This window comes from Misgurnus anguillicaudatus, unplaced genomic scaffold (genome assembly GCF_027580225.2).
Source record: "Misgurnus anguillicaudatus unplaced genomic scaffold, ASM2758022v2 HiC_scaffold_29, whole genome shotgun sequence".
NCBI lineage: Eukaryota > Metazoa > Chordata > Actinopteri > Cypriniformes > Cobitidae > Misgurnus > Misgurnus anguillicaudatus.
Window position 1 is genome coordinate 4,372,260 of NW_027395279.1, and position 23,676 is coordinate 4,395,935.

At 35.6% G+C, this 23,676-nt stretch overlaps 2 protein-coding genes across 2 annotated transcripts in view; both read right to left on the reverse strand.

Annotated features, from left to right (window-relative positions):
* LOC141362859 (phospholipid-transporting ATPase ABCA3-like) overlaps nt 1-4,873 on the reverse strand; it is a 67,961-nt gene extending 63,088 nt beyond the window's left edge. The window contains exons 1-2 of the mRNA XM_073865117.1: nt 4,702-4,873; nt 2,814-2,890 (exon numbers count right to left, since the gene is read on the reverse strand). Of these exons, the coding sequence (XP_073721218.1) occupies nt 2,814-2,867 (54 nt within the window). The 5' untranslated portion in view covers nt 2,868-2,890; nt 4,702-4,873. The remainder of the gene's footprint in view (nt 1-2,813; nt 2,891-4,701) is intronic.
* A 2,004-nt stretch (nt 4,874-6,877) lies between these two features.
* On the reverse strand, nt 6,878-22,716 carry LOC129436646 (cyclin-F). Its single transcript, XM_055194883.2, has 17 exons — nt 22,467-22,716; nt 20,366-20,520; nt 20,113-20,219; nt 19,749-19,816; nt 19,440-19,636; nt 17,302-17,355; nt 17,014-17,118; nt 16,854-16,931; nt 15,434-15,582; nt 15,192-15,356; nt 14,989-15,112; nt 14,682-14,862; nt 14,481-14,568; nt 9,162-9,261; nt 8,938-9,071; nt 8,604-8,776; nt 6,878-8,521 (listed from the first exon to the last, which is right to left on the reverse strand). The coding sequence occupies exons 1-17, from the start codon at nt 22,477-22,479 to the stop codon at nt 8,097-8,099; spliced, it is 2,316 nt and encodes a 771-aa protein (XP_055050858.2). The 5' UTR covers nt 22,480-22,716; the 3' UTR covers nt 6,878-8,096.
* Between the last annotated feature and the right edge of the window lie 960 nt (nt 22,717-23,676).

Sequence of the window (23,676 nt, forward strand, 5' to 3'; positions counted from 1 at the left end):
AATCGAAAAATCTATTTTTTCCCCAGCCCTATTTATTTGCTATATAATGATGTGGTAATAAAGTACAGTAACCGATTTACTGCTTGTAAAGGAAATGTCATTGTGTGATAAATAATATTCTTAATAATTTTTTATGTTTCAAATAAACTTTTTCCTTATTTAATACATTCTCCTCATTTGATACAGTCATGACATATCATTTGATACACGACATTTTCGTTTTTCGAACGAAACGGTAACATTTTGCAGTTTGGCTGTTCATTTACACGACAGTGGAGTTTTGCGTTCCTCAAAGTTTTAAAGTTTTGGATAACAACGGCTTTCTATCTCCATATAAACTACGGAAACGCGAATCTGTGAAAACGTTGACGTCACGTGCATTTGCTAATTTATTCTATAGACGGTTTCATCGAACACACACACATTGTGTCAAATAATTTTTTTTTTCAAGATATCAGAAATAACTACTCTAAAAGGACTCTGTTGTTATTGATTATTTGTAGTGCTGCCTCACGATTAGTCGCGACTAATCGTTTGCAGAATAAAAGTTTTTGTTTACATTATATATGTGGATGTATTGTGTATAATAATTATGTATAAATACTAGGGCTGTCAAAATAAACGCGTTAATAACGCGTTAACGCAAATTCATTTTAACGGCACTAATTTTATTAACGCGCGATTAAGGCAACACGCAATTTATGTTTGACCCACAGCTGGATGAATTGAGACGCAGCAAGTGACTGGCGCTGTCTAGATGAGTCGGAGCTTTTCATAAAAATAAGAACATTAAGCTCTCGTCTAGCGAATCCAATGCTCTAAATGGTCATTAAACATCTAAAATGCACGTTTTCTGCACGTGCAGTTTTCTTTATCTGCACGTTTTCTGTAAGGTGTACCGTCCCAAATCCATATAAAGCAAAGAGGCGTCTTCTTTCACTTTTTAGTTTCGTTTTAAAAAGCATTCAGAAATTATAGAAAATAGACCGCAGGACTTTCTTGATGTTAAAATAATTATTAAGAGAGATAAAGTTCGGGATCTGATTGATGTTAAAAGAGTTATTAAGAGCGACAAGGCTCAAAAGCGATGTCTGACACAGACGTCTGAAGCGCATGCACACAAACGCGCGAGTGCGTGACACTTCGTGCTATCTATACACATCTTCAGGAGACTGGGCTCGATATATATAGACATCTAACACGAAATTACAGGTTTAAAAATATCTGTTTTGACAAGAATTCACGCAGGTATGACCTATAATCTGTTTTATCTGAAGTGAATGTTTGGTTAACTGTTAAGGAAAAGTATCTGTTGTGTCATTTATATTAAACCCTTGCATTATCCTACAGTATCTTAAAGTGGTCTGTCTCAATGTCAAAATTAAACAAGAAAAGAAAAACATATATGTATATTGATATTGTTTTTGCTCTGCATTAACAGGTATAGTTCTGTCATGCTTTGTCAGATTCCAACAATTGGTCCAATTGTTTTGAAGTTTTTTAATAGAGAATGTTAAAATATAAATGACACATTTTTGAAAATTTGCTCATCCCAACTCAATTTGCCAGCACAGGTCACAAATGATGCAGCAGCAAACAGAAATAGAAAAAGAACAAGGTCTTCTAAAGGCAAAAACATTTATAAAACTATGGCTGATGGTTCTGTTGAAAATGTAAACAGGCTGTTGTAGACATACATTTGCATATAGCATATATATTATCCAAATCCATGCTGATTAGAGCATTAAAATCTTAAAAAGTGTTACATTTAGGTAAATTTAGAACAGATAAAAATGTGCGATTAATTTGCGATTAATCGCGAGTAACTCATGAAATCATGCGATTAACTGCGATTAAATATTTTAATCTATTGACAGCCCTAATAAATACACATACACACATGCATGTATATAATTAAGAAACATTTGCATGTGTATATATATGTTAATATTTATATATAATCTATATTATATATAAATATAAATATTTATTATAAAAATATATTTTTTTCTTAAAATTATACATTTATGTGTGTGTATTTATATAAACATAATTATTATACAGAGTACACACACATTTATTTTGTAAACAAAAACTTTTATTCTGCAAACGATTAGTCGCGACTAATCTTGAGGCAGCACTAATTATTTGCGGCTTCTCCTGGAAGTCTTGTTTGCTCCATGAAAGCCGTTTGTTTATGTTGTTACTGCTGAAACCATATTTAGGCAACTAGGCATGTGCGAGTATAACCAAAACAACAATGGGGCCTACAAGACTGCATTTGTGCCGCTCAAGATACTAAGTTTATTAACTCTTGTCCAACCAAGTTTAATCATTTTGCCGCTTAATAGTCCATGGTTACTCATAGTAATAAACCAACCTCATTGTCTGTCTAAACAAAACAGCTCTATGCTTTTGTCATCTTGATTGTTTGTATTTATTGCTTTGTACTAGAATGTAAATGTGCGCAGGTGTGTAGTGCTTCTTTGTAGAGACGCAAACAATTTTTCTTTTACTCCATCATTGTTGTGTACACGACACGTAGCATAAAATACTATAAAATTGTTTTGGTAATTAGAATTTACCATGCAGCTGCTTTACAGAAAGTTATAAAACATTTCAAAACATCAATGTAAAATTTGTTAATAAGTATAATTTTTGTCATAATCCTACAGGCCTATAAAATACATTACAAAATGGGCTACCCGTTGACTTTAACCAAGGGATTAACGTAGTGTGAAATTCCTTAATATCGCATTGCCCAAAATGTCGTCATTTACTCAGGTTTAACAAAAAGTAAGAAAATGACTCACTTGATGAATGTAGTTTTTCCAGAGCAGCAATCCGAACTGTTGCAACACAGCCATCGCAAACAACAGATCTTCACAACCTACAAGTAAACATCAGATCAATGCAAAACTTCTTCAAAATAATGGACAAAAATAATAGCAGAGCTATTTCTGGAATTGTGAAGCAATTCAAAGTTCATAAACAAGCTGGGAACGTTTCACAATGAGACTATACACAAACACGACAAACAACCAGAATAAATCAGATGTGATTTACAGTACACAAGAAATACAAGCAGCTTTATATGCATGTACACAACATAATGAGATTAAACAAACATACAGGGAAACAAACTAGACAAGCACACAGCTCTATGTGTGTACAACAATGCCTAAATGTACTGTAAATATACTGACCACAACATACAGCTCACAGAGAAGATATTAAAGAGATAGTTCACCTAAAAATGCAAATTCTGTTATCATTTACTCACTCTCGTGTTGTTACAAGCCTGTATTTCTTTGTTCTTATGAATACAAAGGAAAGTATTTTGAGGAATGTTTTTAACAAAACCAATCATGAGCACCATTCACTTCCATTGTAGGTGAAAGGAATACAATGAAAGTGAATGGGGCTCACGAACGGTTTGATTACAACATTCCTCAAAATATCTTCCTTCATGTTCATCAGAACAAAGACATTTATACAGGTTTGTAACAACACGAAAGTTGGTAAATAATGAAAAATTGTGCTTTTTTGGGTGAACTATCCGTTTGATTGTGGCTGGAATGACAATTAAATAATAATTTAACGAGATAAGATCCTTTAGAGCTTTTTGTTTTTAACTACAGCTCTTCTTAAAGGGGACATTTCATGAAAATCTGACTTTATCAATGTTTAAGGGCTATAATTGGGTCCCCAGTGCTTCTATCAACCTAGAAAATGTGAAAAAGATCAACTCAGTAACATAGTTTTGATAAATCATTCTCTGCAAGCATGTGAAAAAATAGATAATTGAAATTTGGCTCCCCTTGTGATGTCAGAACAGGATAATACCGCCCCTTAATCTGCCCTATCCAACTACTGCACTGCCATTTAGTGCAGAGATCAACTCATTTGCATTTTAAATGACAGACTCAATAACAGCACATTTTTGCTGACACCTTCAAAGAGGCAATTTTAACTTTTTTTAAATAAATTATCTATATGGTATTTTGAGTTAAAACTTCACATATGTACTCTGGGGACACCAAAACTTTAAAAAGTATTGTAAAATGCCCCCTTTAAATATGTCATATCCTTTTGTGTCACCAGTTTAGAATACATTTTAGTAAATGAAAAATATACAAATAATACCATTCATGATTAATCATATGCATCATCATATAACTGTACAATAAAAATAATAAAACCAGGAATATTGGTATGCAAGAGCAGTTCTGAAGTTAAATCTAGATATATTAATGCTCAATAAATATACTTTATTGTAAAGAAAACATTTATTCTTATATTACAGGTAGTTTGTAACATTTCAAGCTGTACGTTCCCAATTCCTCATTTAAAAAACAGCTTGTTTAATAACACAGCAGCCACAGACATCACGATGACGCAACTGCTGTTTGTCTGCCTGCCTCACCTTTCTCACGCTATGTGAAAATTACACGCATGTACTGATTGTTGTTATTTTCATTTATTGTGTCGGTTTTACCTCCATGGGATAATAATAAATAATTTGCATGGATTCTCTGCTACGAATCCGTTGATGAACGCACAGGGCTCGCAATACCATCGTTTACAAGGCCAACCCGACAGCAAACACACAATGCATAACACATTTGCATTATAAACATACGCGCGCGCACGCACGCTCGCACCAGCATCAGCTGTGGAAACAAAACGAAGACAGCTTACCTCGCGCTACGTCAGTCTCTCCGTCATACGGCAATAACGTCGCATTCAATCCGTTGGCATTGAATAAACTATTGCATTCGATAAATATTCGTCTTCGGCACTATAACCGCTATAAAGATGAGCGTGGTGACATTGCGGCGCAGAGGCCGTGCGGCGCTGACACAACAAATGCCGTCACGTGATCTCTGGCAGCTGAAGGACTGCTTCGATCACGTGACAGATGCGTTTGTTGGATTTTCTGCCGCACAGACTGATCGGCATATAACATCGAAGTCCCGCGAGAGCGATTGAAACGCTATGCTGTCGAATTGCTCTCGCGATACTTTAATGTCATTCAGTGATCGGCGTGAAGACACGCCTTTTTGGGGCTGTAAAGCAGCGCTACGTCATCGTTCGTTCCCGTTAAAAAAACACTGCAGGCAGATGGATTCAAATATTTGTTCATTAACAGAATGAAACTTTGCCAAATTAAAGAAAATGTTTTAGTTTTATAAATTTAATTAAAGCACCATGTTGTTAAGATCAGGTAAGTTAAAGAAATTAATTTACTTACCACGCAAATATCTTTTTCATTATGTGTGCAAGTAAGTGATGTAGACTCCATTAATAAACTGTGTTTTTTGTCCTCTTAACTATCACTCCTCCTTTTCGAGGGTGGGGGTAAAAAGTTGATGGGCATTTTCATATTTAATTTAGCTGTGGCATTGTTTAATTTGAATAAATATAGATAATGCAATAACATATTAATTTTATAAACAAAATTATAAAAAATGTAAATGTTTCCCGACAGAAATGCTATAAACATGAAGCCACAAATCTCAAGTGGTTTCAAGTTAAAATCTCAAAAAAGTCTGTCTCACCTTTTTAGTTGTTTTACCAACAAAGGCCACTAGGTGTCATTGGTTTTCTGGGTACTGCTGTCACAACCTTATAAATTACTGTCACTGCATTATTATTACTGCTAAAAGGTTTATAATATAAAAACTGTATTCTTAGAGATTTTCAAAGATATATAGTTTGTCAACATTTTTGAATATTTATAATAGAATATAGTGCTATGAATATATAAAATGAATATGCTTCCCTATGGGAGGCGGGGTCATGCAACTAAAAACTACATAATTTCTATCATCGATTGACCCTGAAATATGAAAACTACATTCTGATAGCTTTCTAGTGATATATAGTTTGTCAAGGTTTTTAGGTTGAAGGATAGGGTTTTAATGTTATAAATAGCCTATAAACAAATTGGGCCCATGACATTATAGAAACTGACTTTCACTACATCATAATTTTCCAAAAACACTAAATCTATACTCTTAGAGCTTTCCAAAGATAGTTTGTCAAGATGTTTAGGTTTAAAATAGGATATTAGTGCTATACATATCTAAAAACATGTGGGCCTGCCTGTGGGCTGTGATCTTTTAGAAAATGACTCACACTATGTCGATCTTTCCCAAAATGATAACAAATGAAAAATCACTTTTAGAGCTTACCAAAATATAGTTTGTCATGATTAAATAAGAATTCACATGCAAAACACTAAAGAAAATATAGGCGTCCCACAGGCGGGACAGTGACATTTAGCAGGATTATCAATGTTTTGAGGCACACTCTTATCATAAATGAATCAATTACTCTCCCTACATAATTTATTTTTTATAAAACACTAATGAAATCTGTATTCTAAAGGCTTACACCTTTCCAACGATAGTTTGTTGTGATTTGATAAACATTTACATCCAAAATATTAAAGTAAATTTAGGCGTTCTGTATACAGTATGGGTTACAATAAAGGTTATATATATATGCATGTAAATTAATTATATTTTTGCCTTAAAATGCCCATAAAATAAGGCACACCAGCAATATTTTGTGGAAATTAAATAGAGTATTAAAGCAAAATCCATGACTACTATTTTTTTTGGAAAATCAAGTAAATGTTGCATTATATAGCCGAAATGTATTATTTTTATTCCATTCAAAAAGTTAATTGTTTGTATATTAATGCTGCAATAATAATAATAATAATAATCTTAAGCAATAATATTGGTCAGTTAACTTTAAAGAAAAGCCTTTAAGTGAAGAAAGTACTTTAACATTTACTAATAAATGAAAGACAATTGAAAACAGAGGCAAAATGCTGGAGAATCAACAAATGATTTACAGGCTAACATCTCATTGCATTGTTTTATTGTTGTCGTTTCCGGTATATAACACACATACGTTTTGTTTTCAAGTTCACATGTCCTTTCACAGTTTCATACATTTATATATTTACATTTATAAACAGAAAAATATTTACAGTCGCAATCCTTAGTGATGTTCGATATACAGTACCAACAAGACCTGAAAAATAACTTAATGCTTTTAGTGTCGTATAACCTCAAACACCAGTATTGTAATAATACCAGGACTAACACTGTTTCACACGCGTATGATTGATTGTTCAAGCATATTAAAGGTCACTATAAAACATTAAGACAAAGCATCGGTTATGCTTTTCACCAGCATTAAAAAGTGCTCAGCGTCTCTCAAGGTCATCACGAAAAGCACGTCAAACGATCACATTCATCAGCTGTTGCATTGGATCTGTCATAAACAAAGTATCGGTTTCACAGGTCAAAATATCAGTGGTATCACAAAATAGAGTGATGTACGGCGGTCACGAGGGAGATAACAGACACGTGACCGTTGGCAACAATGGCGGATGCTAGCTATGCTAGCAAAAGCAACTTTGGCATACACAAGACAGCAAAACAAAACAAAAGAGAATTCACAACAACAACAACAAAAAAAACTGGAATAACTTCAGTCCAGTTCGAGATAAATAATCAAAACCCATCAGTGCCCTGAAATGACAGCGTAAACCTTTTCCGATCGGACAGTGCGTGTTTAAAGTGTAACATCTTGATCTCATTTTCTCCTTAGCTGCATGAACCATTGTAAAAAAATATTTAGATATTTTCAGAATTGGAAAAACTACATAGCAACATATGAAATAGCCCTGCTTTCTCTGGAAGCTGGGCTGCGTTGTAAACAATCTGGATTTTAAATACTTTAAACGTATTTAAACTTGTGAAATATATACACAAATGAGTGTCAGTTCCAGTGATTTTCAACACGGAAGGAATTAATCATTTTGCTTGTCAACAGCAACATTCGAAAAGAAAAAGCGTGCCCACCGTCAGGGGTCTCCAAATGTAATGATTTATGGAAAAAAGCTCAGAAAGGACGTTTTGACAGCCGGTGGTCGAACTCTCCCCGGTGTCCCTCTGAGATAAAGATTATCAGCACCGGTGGACAAAAGTGCTCCTGGAGTGAGGCCGCGAAGTGATGCGTTAAGGGACAACATCCTTATCAGCTGTCAGTCAAAGCCCGCTTGATATCTTCTTTTACCAGCTGAGGAAAGCCACATCGGCAGCATCCTCTCCCGGTTCCAGGTCCCCTTCGATTTCCCCGCCGCTGTGTGCGGCCGTGTTTTTCCTCTTCACCTGTCGGCGGGTTCGTTGGGAGGGCGGCAGCAGCAGACAGAAGCCGGCTGAGGTCGAATTTTGGGGAGCCGGTGGCACGGAGACGGATGGACTGGGAACGCTCTGAATGGAGGAGTAGCCAGAGCTCTGGAGATCCGTACAATTGGGACACGATGAACAGGAGGATGAGGACAGGTGGCGTAGCCAGGGTCTGGTGCGGCATGTTGTTTCTTCATTATTCTTATCTTCACAAAGGCTGTCATCCTCATCACTAGAGAGCACACAACAGTGAGGCCGTCTGTCACCGGATTCAACGGGAATCTCCATCTGCACCTCCATGAATGATACTGTGAGGAAACAAAGAGAGGATCAATAATCGAATGACCTTAAATGAGCTTTAACAATAATGCATCCATACAACAAACTCACAATCTCCATCCTTCTCTCCTTCACTTTCCCGATCTCCTTCATAACCGGAACAGGAAGTGTCCAAGCTCCAGTCCAGGATGTCTCCCAACAGCGTCTCCTCCTGACTGGACAGCTCAGCGGTGGGCGTCGCCATGAAGCTGCCTCTGTGTGCCTGCATGTCGTCTTCTCTTCTCCTATTGGATCCCAAAAATAAGCATGTAAACAGTTACTCCTCCATTCACCGCATATAAACTTTACTTTAAAAGGTTCAGATGTAAAAAAAAAAATAAGTACATCCATCAGTTCTTCCACACCAAAACACATCTTTTAAATCCTCGTCATTATTTTTTCTCACCTCTTGCTGTTGCTGGCAGGAGAAGAGAGAAACGTGTGAAAGTCTGTGAGGTGACTGCTAGCGCTGGACACCTCCATCTGCGGCTCCACCTCTGGGACCTCCAACACCTGGCAGAGCTCCTTAAATCCAATCACCTGATACCAAACACAAGCACTGTTTAGTCGCTACATCTCACCTAAACGAAGACGAGCGCAGAGACCCGAGCTGATGATGATGATACTCACCACGTCTTTACTAATCTGCTGGTAAGCGTCATCTTCAAATCTCTGTTGAACACCAGTTAAAGACATGTGCCTGTAGTCTTTGGGTATCTCTTGGCCAAAACTATAAAGCAAGAAAACATGTTGATGAGATAATAGACAAGACCTTAAATCATTGTCTCACATGTGACATGCACAGAAAAGGAAAGAGGGGAAAAAAATGGGAAACTAAATACAGGCATATACACAGAGATTTTACTTACGATTTTATCTTATGAAAGTTGTGTCGTCACATTTTTTTTTGTTTTAATATTTGTATTGCATAGTAAATGTTTTATAAAAGCAATAAGATAGCCCGAAGTCTAGTCTTCATCAAGTATTGTTATAGTCACGACTGAAGGGTACTAGTAGATTCAGTTTTTCATGGGGTCGACCGACTATCGGTGCCGATATTATGTTTTTTTATGGTCATCTGTGATTTTTAAAACTGATTTGCCAATTAAGTCATTTAATTTTGAAATGTGCTATTTGCTCTGAAAAAATGGCCCATTTGTTTGTTGGGAGTCACGAGTCCGGCACTTACGTTACGATTTATATTATTTTTTATTATTAAAATTAACAGTGTTCAGAATTAAAGAGGTTTACGGCAAAAAAATGACTTTGTTACTTAGTATTTTTGTCTTGTTTTAAGTAAAAGTTCTTAAATTAAGATGCATTTTTTTGATGAGCAAACTGACCTTGGAAAAATAAATAAATTAAAATTTAAGCGAATTTGTAAGCAAAAGAAATCTGCCAATGGAATAAGAAAAAATTTCTTGAATTAAATGTTTATGAAAAAAGTAAAACTTATTCAAGAAAATTTTTCTTATTCCATTGCCAGATTTTTTTTTTGCATGTTTTAAGCATTAATTTACTTAAAGTTTATATTTTTTTTGTCTACAAACAAGACTTACTTTCCTAGGTCATTTTGCTTATCAAGAAAATACATATTACTGAAAGCAAGACAAAAATACTAAGAAAATATTTGGTTATTATACTTATTGGTTCTTCCTAACCCAAAAATAGCTGGTAGAAATCTGAAAAAAGAGACAAACCAAAGCTCAGGTCTTGGGTGGTTAAACGATTTTACACTGAAAAAAATTATTTTCAAGAAAAAAAATCTAATTCTTAAATGAAGATGCTTTTTCTTGATGAGCAAAATGACCCAAGAAAATAAGTCTAGTTTTTAGACCAAAAATATCACATTTAAGTGATCTTGTGCATAAAACAAGCAAAAACATCTTGAAAATTTTCTTAAACAATAAATTCAATAAAAATTAGCTTACCCCATTGGCAGATTTTTTTGCTTGTTTTATGCACAAGATCACTTAAAGGTGCAGTGTGTAATTTTTTGAAGGATCTCTTGATAGAAATGCTAAATAATATACAAAACTATATTATCAGGGGTGTATAAAGACCTTACATAATAAACCGTTATGTGTTTATTACCTTAGAATGAGACGTTTTTATCTACTTACACAGAGGGTCCCCTTACATGGAAGTCGCCATTTTGTACCACGTTTTTACAGAAGCTCTTAACGGACAAACTTTTTTACTAAGTTGTCTCTGGCAATGACATGTTTGTCGGGTGGCTGCTACCGTAGCTTCTCTGTGTGTTTCAAAAGCAAGAGGTGAGCAGTGGACTGAGCCTTTGGTTGCAATTCCCAACCTCGCCACTAGATGCTGCTAAATTTACACACTGCACCTTTAAATGTGATATTTTTGGTCTAAAAACTACTTATTTTTTAGGGTTGCTCATCAAAAAAAAAGTATCTTAATTTAAGAATTTTTAGATATTTTTTACTGAAAACAAGAAAAACTACAAAGACTTTTTTCTTGAAAATAATTTTTTGCAATGTGAAATTGTTTATCCTCCTAAAACCTGAGCTTTAGTTTGTCTTTATTTTCAGATTTCTACCAGCTATTTTTGGGTTAGGAAGAGCCAATAAATATAATAACCAAATATTTTTTTTAACATGAAGCAGTGTAATTGTCCACATAAGTGGACATCCAGCTCTTAGGAGGTTAAAGAACGTTTTGGTCATAGCCCTCGTTATTCTTAATTTTTACATTAATTTTATTTTTACACCTACATAATACATCAGTTCATAATAATGGTCATCTTGATCTGTAATAATCCTGGAAAACACAACCAACGCCTTTCAGTCGTGACTTATTCACGATGAAGCACATCCTCTCGTACCTCATTCCTCACATATACTTTAAAAGTGCTTGAAGTTGTTGTTGTAATAATGCTGAAGCACTAAGAGCTCAGTTAATCAAACTCAAGAGTGATGAAGGAGTCACAATTTGCATAAGTAACTCAATTATCTTATTAAGAAAACCCTCACCTATAGAAATACCTCTATCATTTCTCCTAAGGGTTTATAATGCGTCATTCACAAATTAATTCAATCACCAATATGAAATCAACACAGGTCAGTAGGTGACAGAAGGACAGAGGTGGGTAGTAACGAATTACATTTACTTCGTTACATTTACTTGAGTAAATTTTTTTGGTAACTAGTACTTTTAGAGTAAATTTAAGGATGGGTACTTTTTACACTTACTCAAGTACATTTCTAGTGAAAAAACTGTACTTTTACTTCGCTACATTCGGCGGCGTTACTGCGCTACTGTCAAATGGTTATAATTAATGAATATATATATATATATATATATATATATATATATATATATTTTAAAAGTTTATAGGGCGTGTTCGAAAGTTTCGCGAAACAGCTGCGTCACCCTTTAGCGACCGCGCGGTCGTAGATGATAGGAGAAGCAGAGGAGGGCGCGTGTGCGTTGTGCGAGATATCGGAGGCAGATCATGCGTGGCTTCAAGTTTGGTCTATGTTTTCACTCCAAGAGGTCAAAAAGAATAGTTTCATAATGTGATGCATGCTTTGTTCAATAAACGAGCTGACATCTCAGCGAACAGGAATTCAAGATCCAGCCTGAAGTAAGTGTCACAGTATTGTCTATTTGAACACTATTAATGGTCATTTCACACACTGTCTGAGTTTTTTTTGCCATATGCACTCTTGTGCAAGCGATTAAAAATCCTAATGTAAGTTAAACCATACAAACAGCACCTTCACATCTGCACATTTCCATATCATTTCCCCACAACTAAACAAACTTAACAGCATAATGTAATGACTGCATTTATACACAAATCCGGACACCTCACTAATGTGTAGAAAATACATTCAAATAAAAACGGGATTGTATTTTATTTAAATCCTTCCTAAAGAATGAATGAATAAAAATAAAAGAATAAAGATTGATTTGAAAGAAACATGTATTATAAATTATAATAAATGTAGAGATGATTTGCAAAAACAGATACTGTAAGTTCCATATGAAATTCTAAAATGATCATTTTTATTAAGCTCCTGTTTATGTTCAGTAATTGCACTTTAATGGCAATGAAAATAACCTATTCATATAAAAAACATGATAACAAACAGACACACACGTTCTTATTTGTTTACTGTTTGCATGTTTAAAGGCAGACGCTGACAAGTTTGTGTTGTGAACATGAAAATAAATATAGAGTTAACCGTCAGAAAAACATCTGTGTGTGTGTGTGTTTGAGATTTTTTCTCAAATGACACGTTATGTGATGTTAATGTACCCATTGCAGGACTGAGATAGGCTGCTTACTTGTATATAAGCAGAACAATGAGACTCTTAAGGAGAGATTTGTGAAAACCCTCCAAGAAGTCTGAAATTCAGTGCTTTTGCGCTACTTCTCTATCAGATCAGAAGTAACGAGTAACTAACTACTTGAGTAGTTTTTTCATCTAATACTTTTTTACTCTTACTCAAGTAAATAATTAGATTGATACTTTTACTTTTACTTGAGTACATTTTTGTATAAGTACTTGTACTTTTACTTGAGTACAGATTTTGGGTACTCTACCCACCTCTGATTATAAAAGGTCTTTATACACCACTGATAATATAGTTTTGTATATTATTTTTTCATTTCTGTCAAGAGATCCTTCTAAAAATTACACACTGCACCTTTAAGATGCTTTCTCTTGATGAGCAAAACGACCCAAGAAAATAAGTCTAGACCAAAATAAATTCAAATATCAAATTTAAGTGATTTTGTGCATAAAACAAGCAAAAAAATCTGCCAATGGTGTAAGCAGAAAAATCTTGAAAATTTTTCTTAAAGGTGCAGTGTGTAAAATCTAGTGGAGAGTTTGCGAATTGCAACCAACGGCTCAGCCCACTGCTCACCCCTCCGTTTTGAAACGCATAGAGAAGCTACAGTAGCCGCCACCGGAAAAACATGTCATCGTCGGAGACAAAAAATGTTGTCCGTTAAGGGCTTCTGTAGAAACATGGTGGCACAAAATGGCGACTTCCACGTAAGGGGACCCTCGTGCATGTAGATAGAAACATCTCATTCTAAGGTAATGAAAACGATTTATTATAAAAAAGGTCTTTTAAGAAAAATTTTCAAGATTTTTGCTCACCCCAATGGCAGATTTTTTTTTGCTTTTTTTATGCACAAAATCACTTAAATTTGATATTTTTGGTCTAAAAATTAGACTTAAAATAAGTCTAATTTTAAGACCAAAAATATCAAATTTAAGTGATTTTTTTTGCTCATCAAAAAAAAGCATCTTAATTGAAGATTTTTTAGATATTTTTACTGAAAACAAGACAAAAATACTAAGAATTTTTTTTTCTTGAAAATTATTTTTTCTGCATTGTAGTTCTATTTTCATTTCAACGGGTGGGTGCTCAGCACACACACGATTTTAGATGTGAAACATGAATTGGCCCTTATTCAGCTTATCAATTAATTTTCTCGAGATCCACAAATCAAGAGAGGCTGCCGAATTTCAAAAAAGTTTTTAATTAAAATTAATTGAGCAATCTGCCATTTTTCCATGGGTGCCCACCTATGCTTCTATATTTTCATATGATGCATCGCATATTTTGAAGTAACTTGCGACAACCAGCTCGGTAAATCTCTACCATACACGCTTAAAAGCATGGTGCAAGATTTTTAAACACTTTGAAAAAGTAAGTCAGGCCGAGTACCAAAACACACTTGTAGCCAATCAGCAGTAATGTGCGCGTCTACCAACCGACATCATTGCCTGGGTTGCGTATGTGTGGGGCAGGTCTATCAAAAGAAGGTCTAGATTCTATTGGGGTAGGGGCGTGTTTATTTAGGCGATTTCAAATGTCAACATTGGCTTTCAAAGATCATGCACCCCGCCTTTAAACTCATCACACCTAACAAGTGCTCAAATAACCAACAATAACACGTACCACTTGACGTAGAGGGATAAAGCACAGGAGACAAGATCCTGTTTGGAGAAACCGGTGTTCTCTTCCAGCTGAGCTGGCCACACCGGGACTGTTGAGGTCAAAACAAACACACCATAAAATCAGCTTAACGCCACACTGCTAATACTAATCAAGTTAGGACGACTTATGCAGTTCGTCTTTAAAGAAGTTATGTGTTCATACCATAGTTGTGCAGTGCTCTGGTGAGCAGCATGATGGCGCAGGCGAGTCGGGCTGGACCGGGAAGAGCGAGACGAGAGCACAACATAGACAGATCACAGATGTAGCTGTAGAGATGAGAAGAGCGCCGCTCTACAGGTAACAGCGAGAGCAACACTTGCCCGTAATCCAGCACTGTAGGGGTCTAAAAATAGCACAAAAAAAGTGTTATACACGTGTACTGTATCATAGTCATTAAATCATACAGAGCCTGTGAGGAAAGCATCTGCATTGTAATAGTAGATTTGTCTTAACGTTACAAACATCCGACCTGTATCTTCCCGTCCAGCACAGAGATGACCTCTCCCATCATCCGCACTAAGTCTTCATACTGATAAGTGTTATCTGTAAGCCACACGGCCTCACGGATGGTCAGGATTTCTTTACTGATGTATCTAAGATGACACAAGACACTTAGCCACAAGACGCATATCAGCGGACGCTCTTTCAGACGGTCTGCGTGTCGTAGCTTACCGAGTGCTGATGACCATGCAGGCGATGCCCAAGAGCTGCAGTTGGGCCTTCGGTACCGAGCGCAGAGACAGGTAGCGGTCAACACAGCCGACGGTAAGATGAAGAACCTGGCTGGAGAAGTCTTTCATAGTGGCCACCTCGACTAACCAGTCCACCAGAATATACCTAAAAAAAGATGACGGTCAGATATAACCGAGAATGATAGAAACCATGTCGGACATTTGAGACAGAAGAGGTCGTACCTCTTAGTGTTGAGGTCTTTCTCCTCTAGATGTTGTGATCGTGATGGTGCCGTCAGTCCGGAGTTGAAGAACTGGGCCACAAGTTCGGCACAGGCCCGCGGCTCCAAACCCAAAGGGTTTGCCGTACCGCAGGTTTTAGCGAACGTCAGCTGAAACATCAGAACACATACTGATGTCAGAAAACACATCGCTCTTCATTTCAGCGTGCCGGCTCTCGTGATTATTACAAATAACATCATGCACTGGCAAAGACAGCATCCAGATGAGATGACAGAAATAATGACACAGCACACACATTTTTATTATGAGGCTGTATACGGGTGATTCTCACGAACCATTGAAACACCCCGGCACTAATGATTTTAGCTTTAAAATGTGTAATATAGTAACATTAAAAAGCATCAGAATTAACACAATACTGTGTTCTACCTTGCACAATGTGTGATTTCAACATAAGAATTTATAATTGGAAATTTTATCTCATTTTCTGCTGAAATTCTCATTACCGCAATGTGTCCGGCTGTGTTTGAACATGCGTTATGTTGTAATTTAATCAAATTAACACAAAAATATTAAGAAAAAAAATAAATGGATGTTTTGCTAGACTGCTTTAGATGACAGAAAAAATATTTACTGAATATTCATGTATAATAATAATGAAGAAAAATTAGAAAAATGATGTGTCCATGCCTGATGTTCTCATCCTCCGCAACACTTTTTGAGAACAGTTTAAGCGCACATACAGAATTTTACTAAAGTTTGATTTTGAGTGACCAAGCACATGGACCAGTTACTTCAAGATGGCTACCAGGTAAGATCATTTTTTTACAGTTAATTTGAAATATTGTCTTGTCAGAATGCTTACACGACATTTTGATTATCATTGCCGCAACAGATGCTTATTAAATGTTAATTTAATTAATAGAAGCATAATACTTTGATTTTAAATGCATGTGCAGAATCTCCAAATTATGTTCTTTCAGGTTTGTCATGTCATTTTGAAAATATGTCAGTGTTGATGTTTTCTGACTGTTGCGGTAATGAGATTTTTTAGGACAATTTTTTAAAATTATGTTACAAAAAGTGTTAAATGATAAGTAAAAGTTTTTAAATTAATGTTCCCATTTACTCCAGACTTTGTTTTTCAATGTCTGGTGGGAAAAAAAGTAAATTTAAGCAATTTTTACATTTTCATGCCATTGACATTTTTAAAACCAAGTTTTCGTGAGAATCACCCATACAGTGTTGATCATATAATGAGATAAAATGGAGACGGATGATTTTAGTAGAACACACCCACCCCACCTCTGATGTCATGATAGAAAACATAGAATGAAAGTGTACAAAAATCTGAGATGTATACCCAAAAGCAAAAATGTTTAAAAAATTAAATCTATACAAAAACATTTTCCCCAGTCACCTGAGCATCCCAGCATCCTTTAGCAGCGTAGTCTCGGAGTGTCCTCACACATTGAAGATATCTGCCTGGGTCGGCCGTCTGAAGAGAGAAAATCAACCATAGCAACACCGAACATCAGAAAATAGGAGCGTTGTTATCGTTCACACTGAAAATCTCTTACCGATGCGTTACGGTTCAGGTCCCACAGCAGATACGAACTGTGAACGTTACCACAGCGCCCCGACTCCTCCAGCATGGCCACAGCCTCTGCGCGCTTCTCTTCATCCTGAAGAAAACACAGTACACCTGTTCAACACCTGCTGGTCTATCAGCTTATGCTTGATGTCTGGCCTCTCAAAACCAATTGAGTATGAGGAGCTTTAATGAACATGAGTGTTTCCTGGATGACCTTAAGTTACATTTCTTACTTTAGAAAAACAGACTTGAGTTTCACAAACAAAACACTCACATCAAACAGCTGAAGGACTCGAGCCAGACAGTGAAGCAACATCCCCTTCCGGCCCTTTAAAAGAGAAGTCAGAATTTATCATACAATTAATTAAAATTGAAACAAAGTTAGATCAAAAATCCAAGAGGTCATCCATTTTTTTTGAATAGCCATTAGCGTTTTATTTTAAATAGCATCTCAGCAAAACCAGTGCAACCTAAGATTTTAAAGGTACAATATGCATTTTAACCACTAGAGGTCTCTCAACAACAACAACAACGGCATAGCTTGATGGCGCTGTGAAAAAGCGTAGAACGATGGGAGTTCAATACGAATCGATCTGACAGGACTCGTGAAAAAAAGTTACACATACGTAGCTGCGCAGATCGTTTGGCGAGGCAACAGTACTTCTTTTAAATCACTCTCGCAATGTCATCGGCTGATCGGTCTGTGCAGTGTCGGTTTATTCTATACCAGCAAAAGTAGAAAACGAGGTTAACCTGGACATGATGTCACTAGCCGGGTTTCCATTGAAACGCAAAAACAAACGCGAATTAGGTGCATTTCCAAATAAAACAAGGCACGCTTAGAAAATGGAGACAGGACTGCATTTAGTTACGATTTGGCAAGTTATAAATTTACTAGCAGAGCAGGTTATAATTGCTTTGCACAGAAGAAGGAATGCAGGATTTTTGATGCAGGCACTATCAGCAAGGGCATTACGATGACGTCGAGCCCCATATATGGTAAAAACAATGTCAGCTGACAGCTAGACGATCAGTCACGTGAGTTTAATGTTCGCTACGTCAGAATTTATTCTGCAAATGTGTTTCCATCATGGATTATTCGCATTTACTCTTTTTCGCACAAGTCAAAAACCTAAATTGAAAAAAAAAGTTTTTGCGAATTAAGGGATTTTTATTCGAAATTTGCCATTTCCATCACTCGTTTCTTATGTGTGTGATGGAAACCCAGCAATTGACAAGTGACGCTATGAACAAGAGCGCTGGTTAAAGGATTAGTCAATTTTCTTAAAAAAAAATAATAATAATAAAATCCAGATAATTTACTCACCACCATGACATCCAAAATGTTGATGTCTTTCTTTGTTCAGTCAAGAAGAAATTATGTTTTTTTGAGGAAAATATTCCTGGATTTTTCTCATTTTAATGGACTTTAATGGACCCCAACACTTACTAGTTTTAATGCAGTTTCAAAGGACTCTAAATGATCCCAAACGAGGCATAAGGGTCTTATCTAGCTAAACGATTAATAAAAAATATGCACTTTTAAACCACAACTTCTCATCTTCCTCCGGTCCTGTGATGCCCAAGCGCGACCTCACGTAATACATCATCACATCAAGAGGTCACGGATGACGTATGCGAAACTACACCTCAGTGTTTACAAGTGTGGAGAAAGAGGACCCTTCTGACATTGTTGTATGTCTAATGAAACTAATTTATGTCTTTGTGTCAGTTTATTGTTTAAAATGGTCCACAAATGTGCGTTTCATATATGTAACACGTGACCTTTCCAGATCATTACGCAATTACATGAGGTCGCGCTGGCGCGTCACATGACCGGAGATAGAAGAGAAGTTGTGGTTTAAAAGTGCATATTTTTTATTTTTCTTGCCAAAAATGACAATCGTTTCGCTAGATAAGACCCTTATGCCTCATTTGGGATCGTTTAAAGTCCTTTGAAACTGCAATTTTAAACTGTACTAAAACTGTTAAGTGTTGAGGTCCATTAAAATGAGAAAAAATCTTGGAATATTTTTCTCAAAAAACATAATTTCTTCTCGACTGAACAAAGAAAGTCATCAACATTTTGGATGACATGGTGGTGAGTAAATTATCTAGATTTTTTTAAGAAAATGGACTAATGCTTTAAAATAGCAAATCCTCTAAATTCAAACATTTGTGATGATATGATATAAAGTACACTGTGCTAGTAGTTTTTGTGTTATTTTATTTATATGCCTTCAATTTCTTCTATTTCAGCATAATGTGCAGATATATGTGGCAAATCACAGTCTTCCCTAAAAATTTCTGTCCCCCTTGTTGTTGTTCGTTTAATTATCCCCAGACCTCAACAGAGCGCTTGCCATAAAAATGTGTAAACCGATGGCAGATGGTTAGTGTTTGTGAACTTACCGGGTTGGTGTCACATTCTTCTTTTAGCCGATCAAACACCACGGCCTTACAGCAGCCCCCCGACACGGACCACGGTGGCCGGATGAAAACCCAGGTAAAGGGATCGGACATTGGAGACCTGAGACTTTCGGCCAGGCTGAAGTAACGTGACGCCATCTTGCCGCACAGATCAGCCCGCCCCGCCTCACAGAGTGATGCTACACGGACAACATTACACTTTATAACCTGATCAACACGGTGATCAATCAATCAAAACGATCGTTAATCAAACACGTCATAGAAACAATGGAGATGAGCGTAGATACTTACGTCCTTCATTGTACAAATATGCAATTCCTAGTTTCACAGCAGCCTCAAAGTTTCCTTTATTAGCAGCTCTAGAGAAAGAAAAGTCACCCAAAAAATTAACAATCGCCTTAATTTCCATAAATTTAACATTGTGATTCAGACTGATTTATGAATTCATGATTCAAACCAATTTGAATGGTCTGATTCATTCTTACATACTCTTATTTATCTAACATTAACCATGTGTTATCCATGGCCAGAAAATGCAGCGCTAATGTAAGTAAAACATGTTTTTCCAGGATTCATCCCAAATCGCCATATTTTCTTTGAATGTCAAGATGGACTTGCAGAAGCTTTACTGTTCCTGATTTATTACCCATCATACCTCTCAAAGAGCCAAAGAGTATCAGGGGCCGGCCAGCTCTCCTTGAAGCTCACTCGCGCCCAGACACTTGAGTTATTATCGATAATATCACGAAGATGAGAATGTACCTGCAGAAAAACATCATGATAAACATTAGAAGTCACGTCACCGATCCTGAAACAGCTAATATAATGTGTCTTATACGAATGTGTTAAATATGAAGCATTATAAGGCTGTTTTATAGAAATTGTAAAGGAGATTATATGTTACTAACAGCTCTGACAGCGAGCAGATCTTCAGCAGAGAGACACTGAAGAACCGACAGCAGAAGCTCTTCAGGAAGAGACAGAAGAGTCACGGCAGACGGACGCTTTCGAATCCGCTTCCTTACAGGGAAAGGAAAACATTTGGCACATCGGCAGTGGAGCACTGGGGAAGAAAGAAAGAAAAATGGAAGTAAATTAACGATTAACTTACTATTTAGAAATCACTGATCCCTATATATTGGTTACAAATAGATGTGGTGTGAAAATAAAGTTGCGAATTAAAAATATTTTATTATGCAATGACATGATTATAAATAATAATAAATGTAATAAAATAAATAGTTTATAATAAAACAAAAAGTTAAGATGTGAGAAATTTATATTGTTGAGATGGTATATTATGGTATACCATGGTATATTGATAAATAAATAAATAAGACCATATTCTTCGTATTTTTGCATGGTATATTGGGTTAACTGAAGAAGGTTGCACTTTTATATAACGGCATTTATGTGGTACACAACTAGTAATATGGCACCACTTTTCACCACGGTATATTGATAATCGGTTGTGGGCGTGCTCTTAAATAACGGTATTTGTGTGTGTTGCGCAACTAGTAAAATGGCAACATTTTCCTATACTGTAGTAATTAGATGGTAATACCACGGTATATTGCCAAATAAAGATGGCCATATTCTTATATCATGTTATTTATGTGATGCACAACTGGTAATATGGCACCACTTATCTATACTATATGAATTCGCTCGAAATACCACAATAAATTGATATCTTGATATAACCGTGTTCTTATATCACGGTATTTTGTGTTGCGCAGCTGGTGATATGGCACCACTTTCCTATACTATAGTGATATAGATGGTAATACCACAGTATATTGGTAAATAAATATGACCATGTTCTTATATCACATTATTTATGTGGTACACAACTGGTAATATGTCACCGCTTTCCTATACTATAGTGATTTTATGGTAATATCACGGTATTTTGATGAATAAATGAGACCATATTCTTATATAACGTTATTTATGTGATACGCAAATGGTAATATGGCACCACTTATCTTTACTATAGTAATTTGCTCAAAATACCGCTGTATATTGATAACTGGAGATTGCCGTGTTCCTATATCACGATATTTGTGTTGCACAGGTGGCGGCGACACTGCTTTCCTATACTACAGTGATTTTATGGTAATACCGCGGTATATTGGTGAATGAAAGCGGACACATTTTTATATTACGGTATTTATGCTGTACGCTGATTGTAATATGGCAGCACTTTCTTATAATATAATGATTATATGTAATACCACGGTATATTGAAATTTAAATTTGACTGTGTACTCATATCAGGGTGTTTGTGTGTCGCAACTAACTTAGTAATATGGCATAACTTTCGATGGTAATACCACGGTATATTGATTAATAAAGACATCCATGTTCCTATATCACGTTACTTATGTGGTAACTGTTACTTCAAGATAGTAAAAAAATACTACAGTAAGTTACTAGGTAAAAACTAAAACATGGTATGACCACTGTAACATATTCAAAAACTATGGTAGTTGGATACTTTACCTCAGCAATAGATCATATATTTGTATAAGTTTAAAAGTACAAACCTTAAATCGAGTCATATATTAAAATAGAGTTAAATAACTAGTATAGACTTTAATAACATTTTGAATCTGAAATGGCTGTTTTGACACCCAGATCATCATCACCGAGTTTTCCCTCCTGAATGAAGGAGTGAGGTGAGAGATCATAACCGACCTCTGGCTCTGATGACGATATAACTTAAGTTTTTACTTCTAAAACAGATTAACTAAACTTATTAATGTACTTATTATTAACAGGGTGCTTGTATTTGTGGGTTTAACGTGTATTTTAAATGATAAACCGCGTAACGAGTCTGTAACAGATTTATGTCTGAGTAACGATAAGCAAGAATATTTAAGAAACTTGAAACGTTTAAGAAGCACTGGTTAAAATAGAAATACTAAATTAACATTAATAAAATACAGATTTTATAGAGAACTTACATTTTAAACGAACCATGAAGAGATTAAAGTAGCTACTTACCGCCCTCTTTCATTTCAGTGGAAGATCAGAAAGGTCTGTTTAAAGCAATGATATTTACAGTTGCTAAACGCAGAGTTATTATTAAGACACGATATCTAATTCAACAAATTTTGAACTTAGTTAACGTACTAAGTTCCTGTTAACTAATAGTGTTGAACTGTTTAAAACACAACTCTGCTCTGATTCAACCATGCAACTTCCTCTACGCCCCTCCCCAATGTGCTTAACTCCGCCTGCGCGGACAGTTTAAACATCAACTACGACCGTTCATTGGCCAAGAGAAGGATACGCCCATGTGACTCGCTGCTTCGTTCTGATTGGTCTTTACGTAGAACTCGATGCGCTATTGGTTTGTATTTCTAAACAGATAAAAGCCATCGATTCATTGGCTGGTCGGATGCTATTTCGAATTACGCGCTTACATTCTAGCACGATAGGATTGGTTAAAGAGATGTCGCGCTGGGATTTCTGGGCAATGAAGTATATTATTAATACTACGTCACGCATATATGTAGTAAGAGTTTTCAATGAAACGCGAATTATAAAACATGTTTAGATGTAACGCATTGTAAAACATTTTTAAAATATGTAAAAGTTAAAGGCACCCATCCAAACAAAACGTAGGCCTATAGAATGTGTAAACTAAGCATAACATTCACCTAAAGCATATACGATTTTACTAATCTTTACTAATTTAAGATAATCACATCTTTAGTAGATTCATCTTAATAAATTATAACACTTTTATTGCAATCATTAATTAAATGCTGTAAATAAAAATATCTATGTGGGACATTTGTTGATAACATGCTTCGTAAAAATATTAAAAATGTTGAATAAATTCTGTTAATATTATTTTATTAAAAACTACAAAGATATAGTAATGGTATATTATAATAATACTAAGATATATTAATAATATACTGTGCAATTTTTTTCAAATCATTTTTTTTTCAAATCATATCCAGTCTAAAGTAAAGTAGTTCACATAAACTGGTATTATCTGACAGTAAAATAAAAGTTTAAGGGTTCACACAAAATCTCCATTAGTATTCACAGTGGTCCTCATAATCATCTGGCTGTACATTTTCTCACATATTACATGGCTTATTTTCCAATAAATTAATTAGAGCTGGGCAAAGATTAATCTAAATTAATCTCATACAAAATAAAAGTTTTTTTTGCGTAATATATGTGTGTGTGTTGTGTG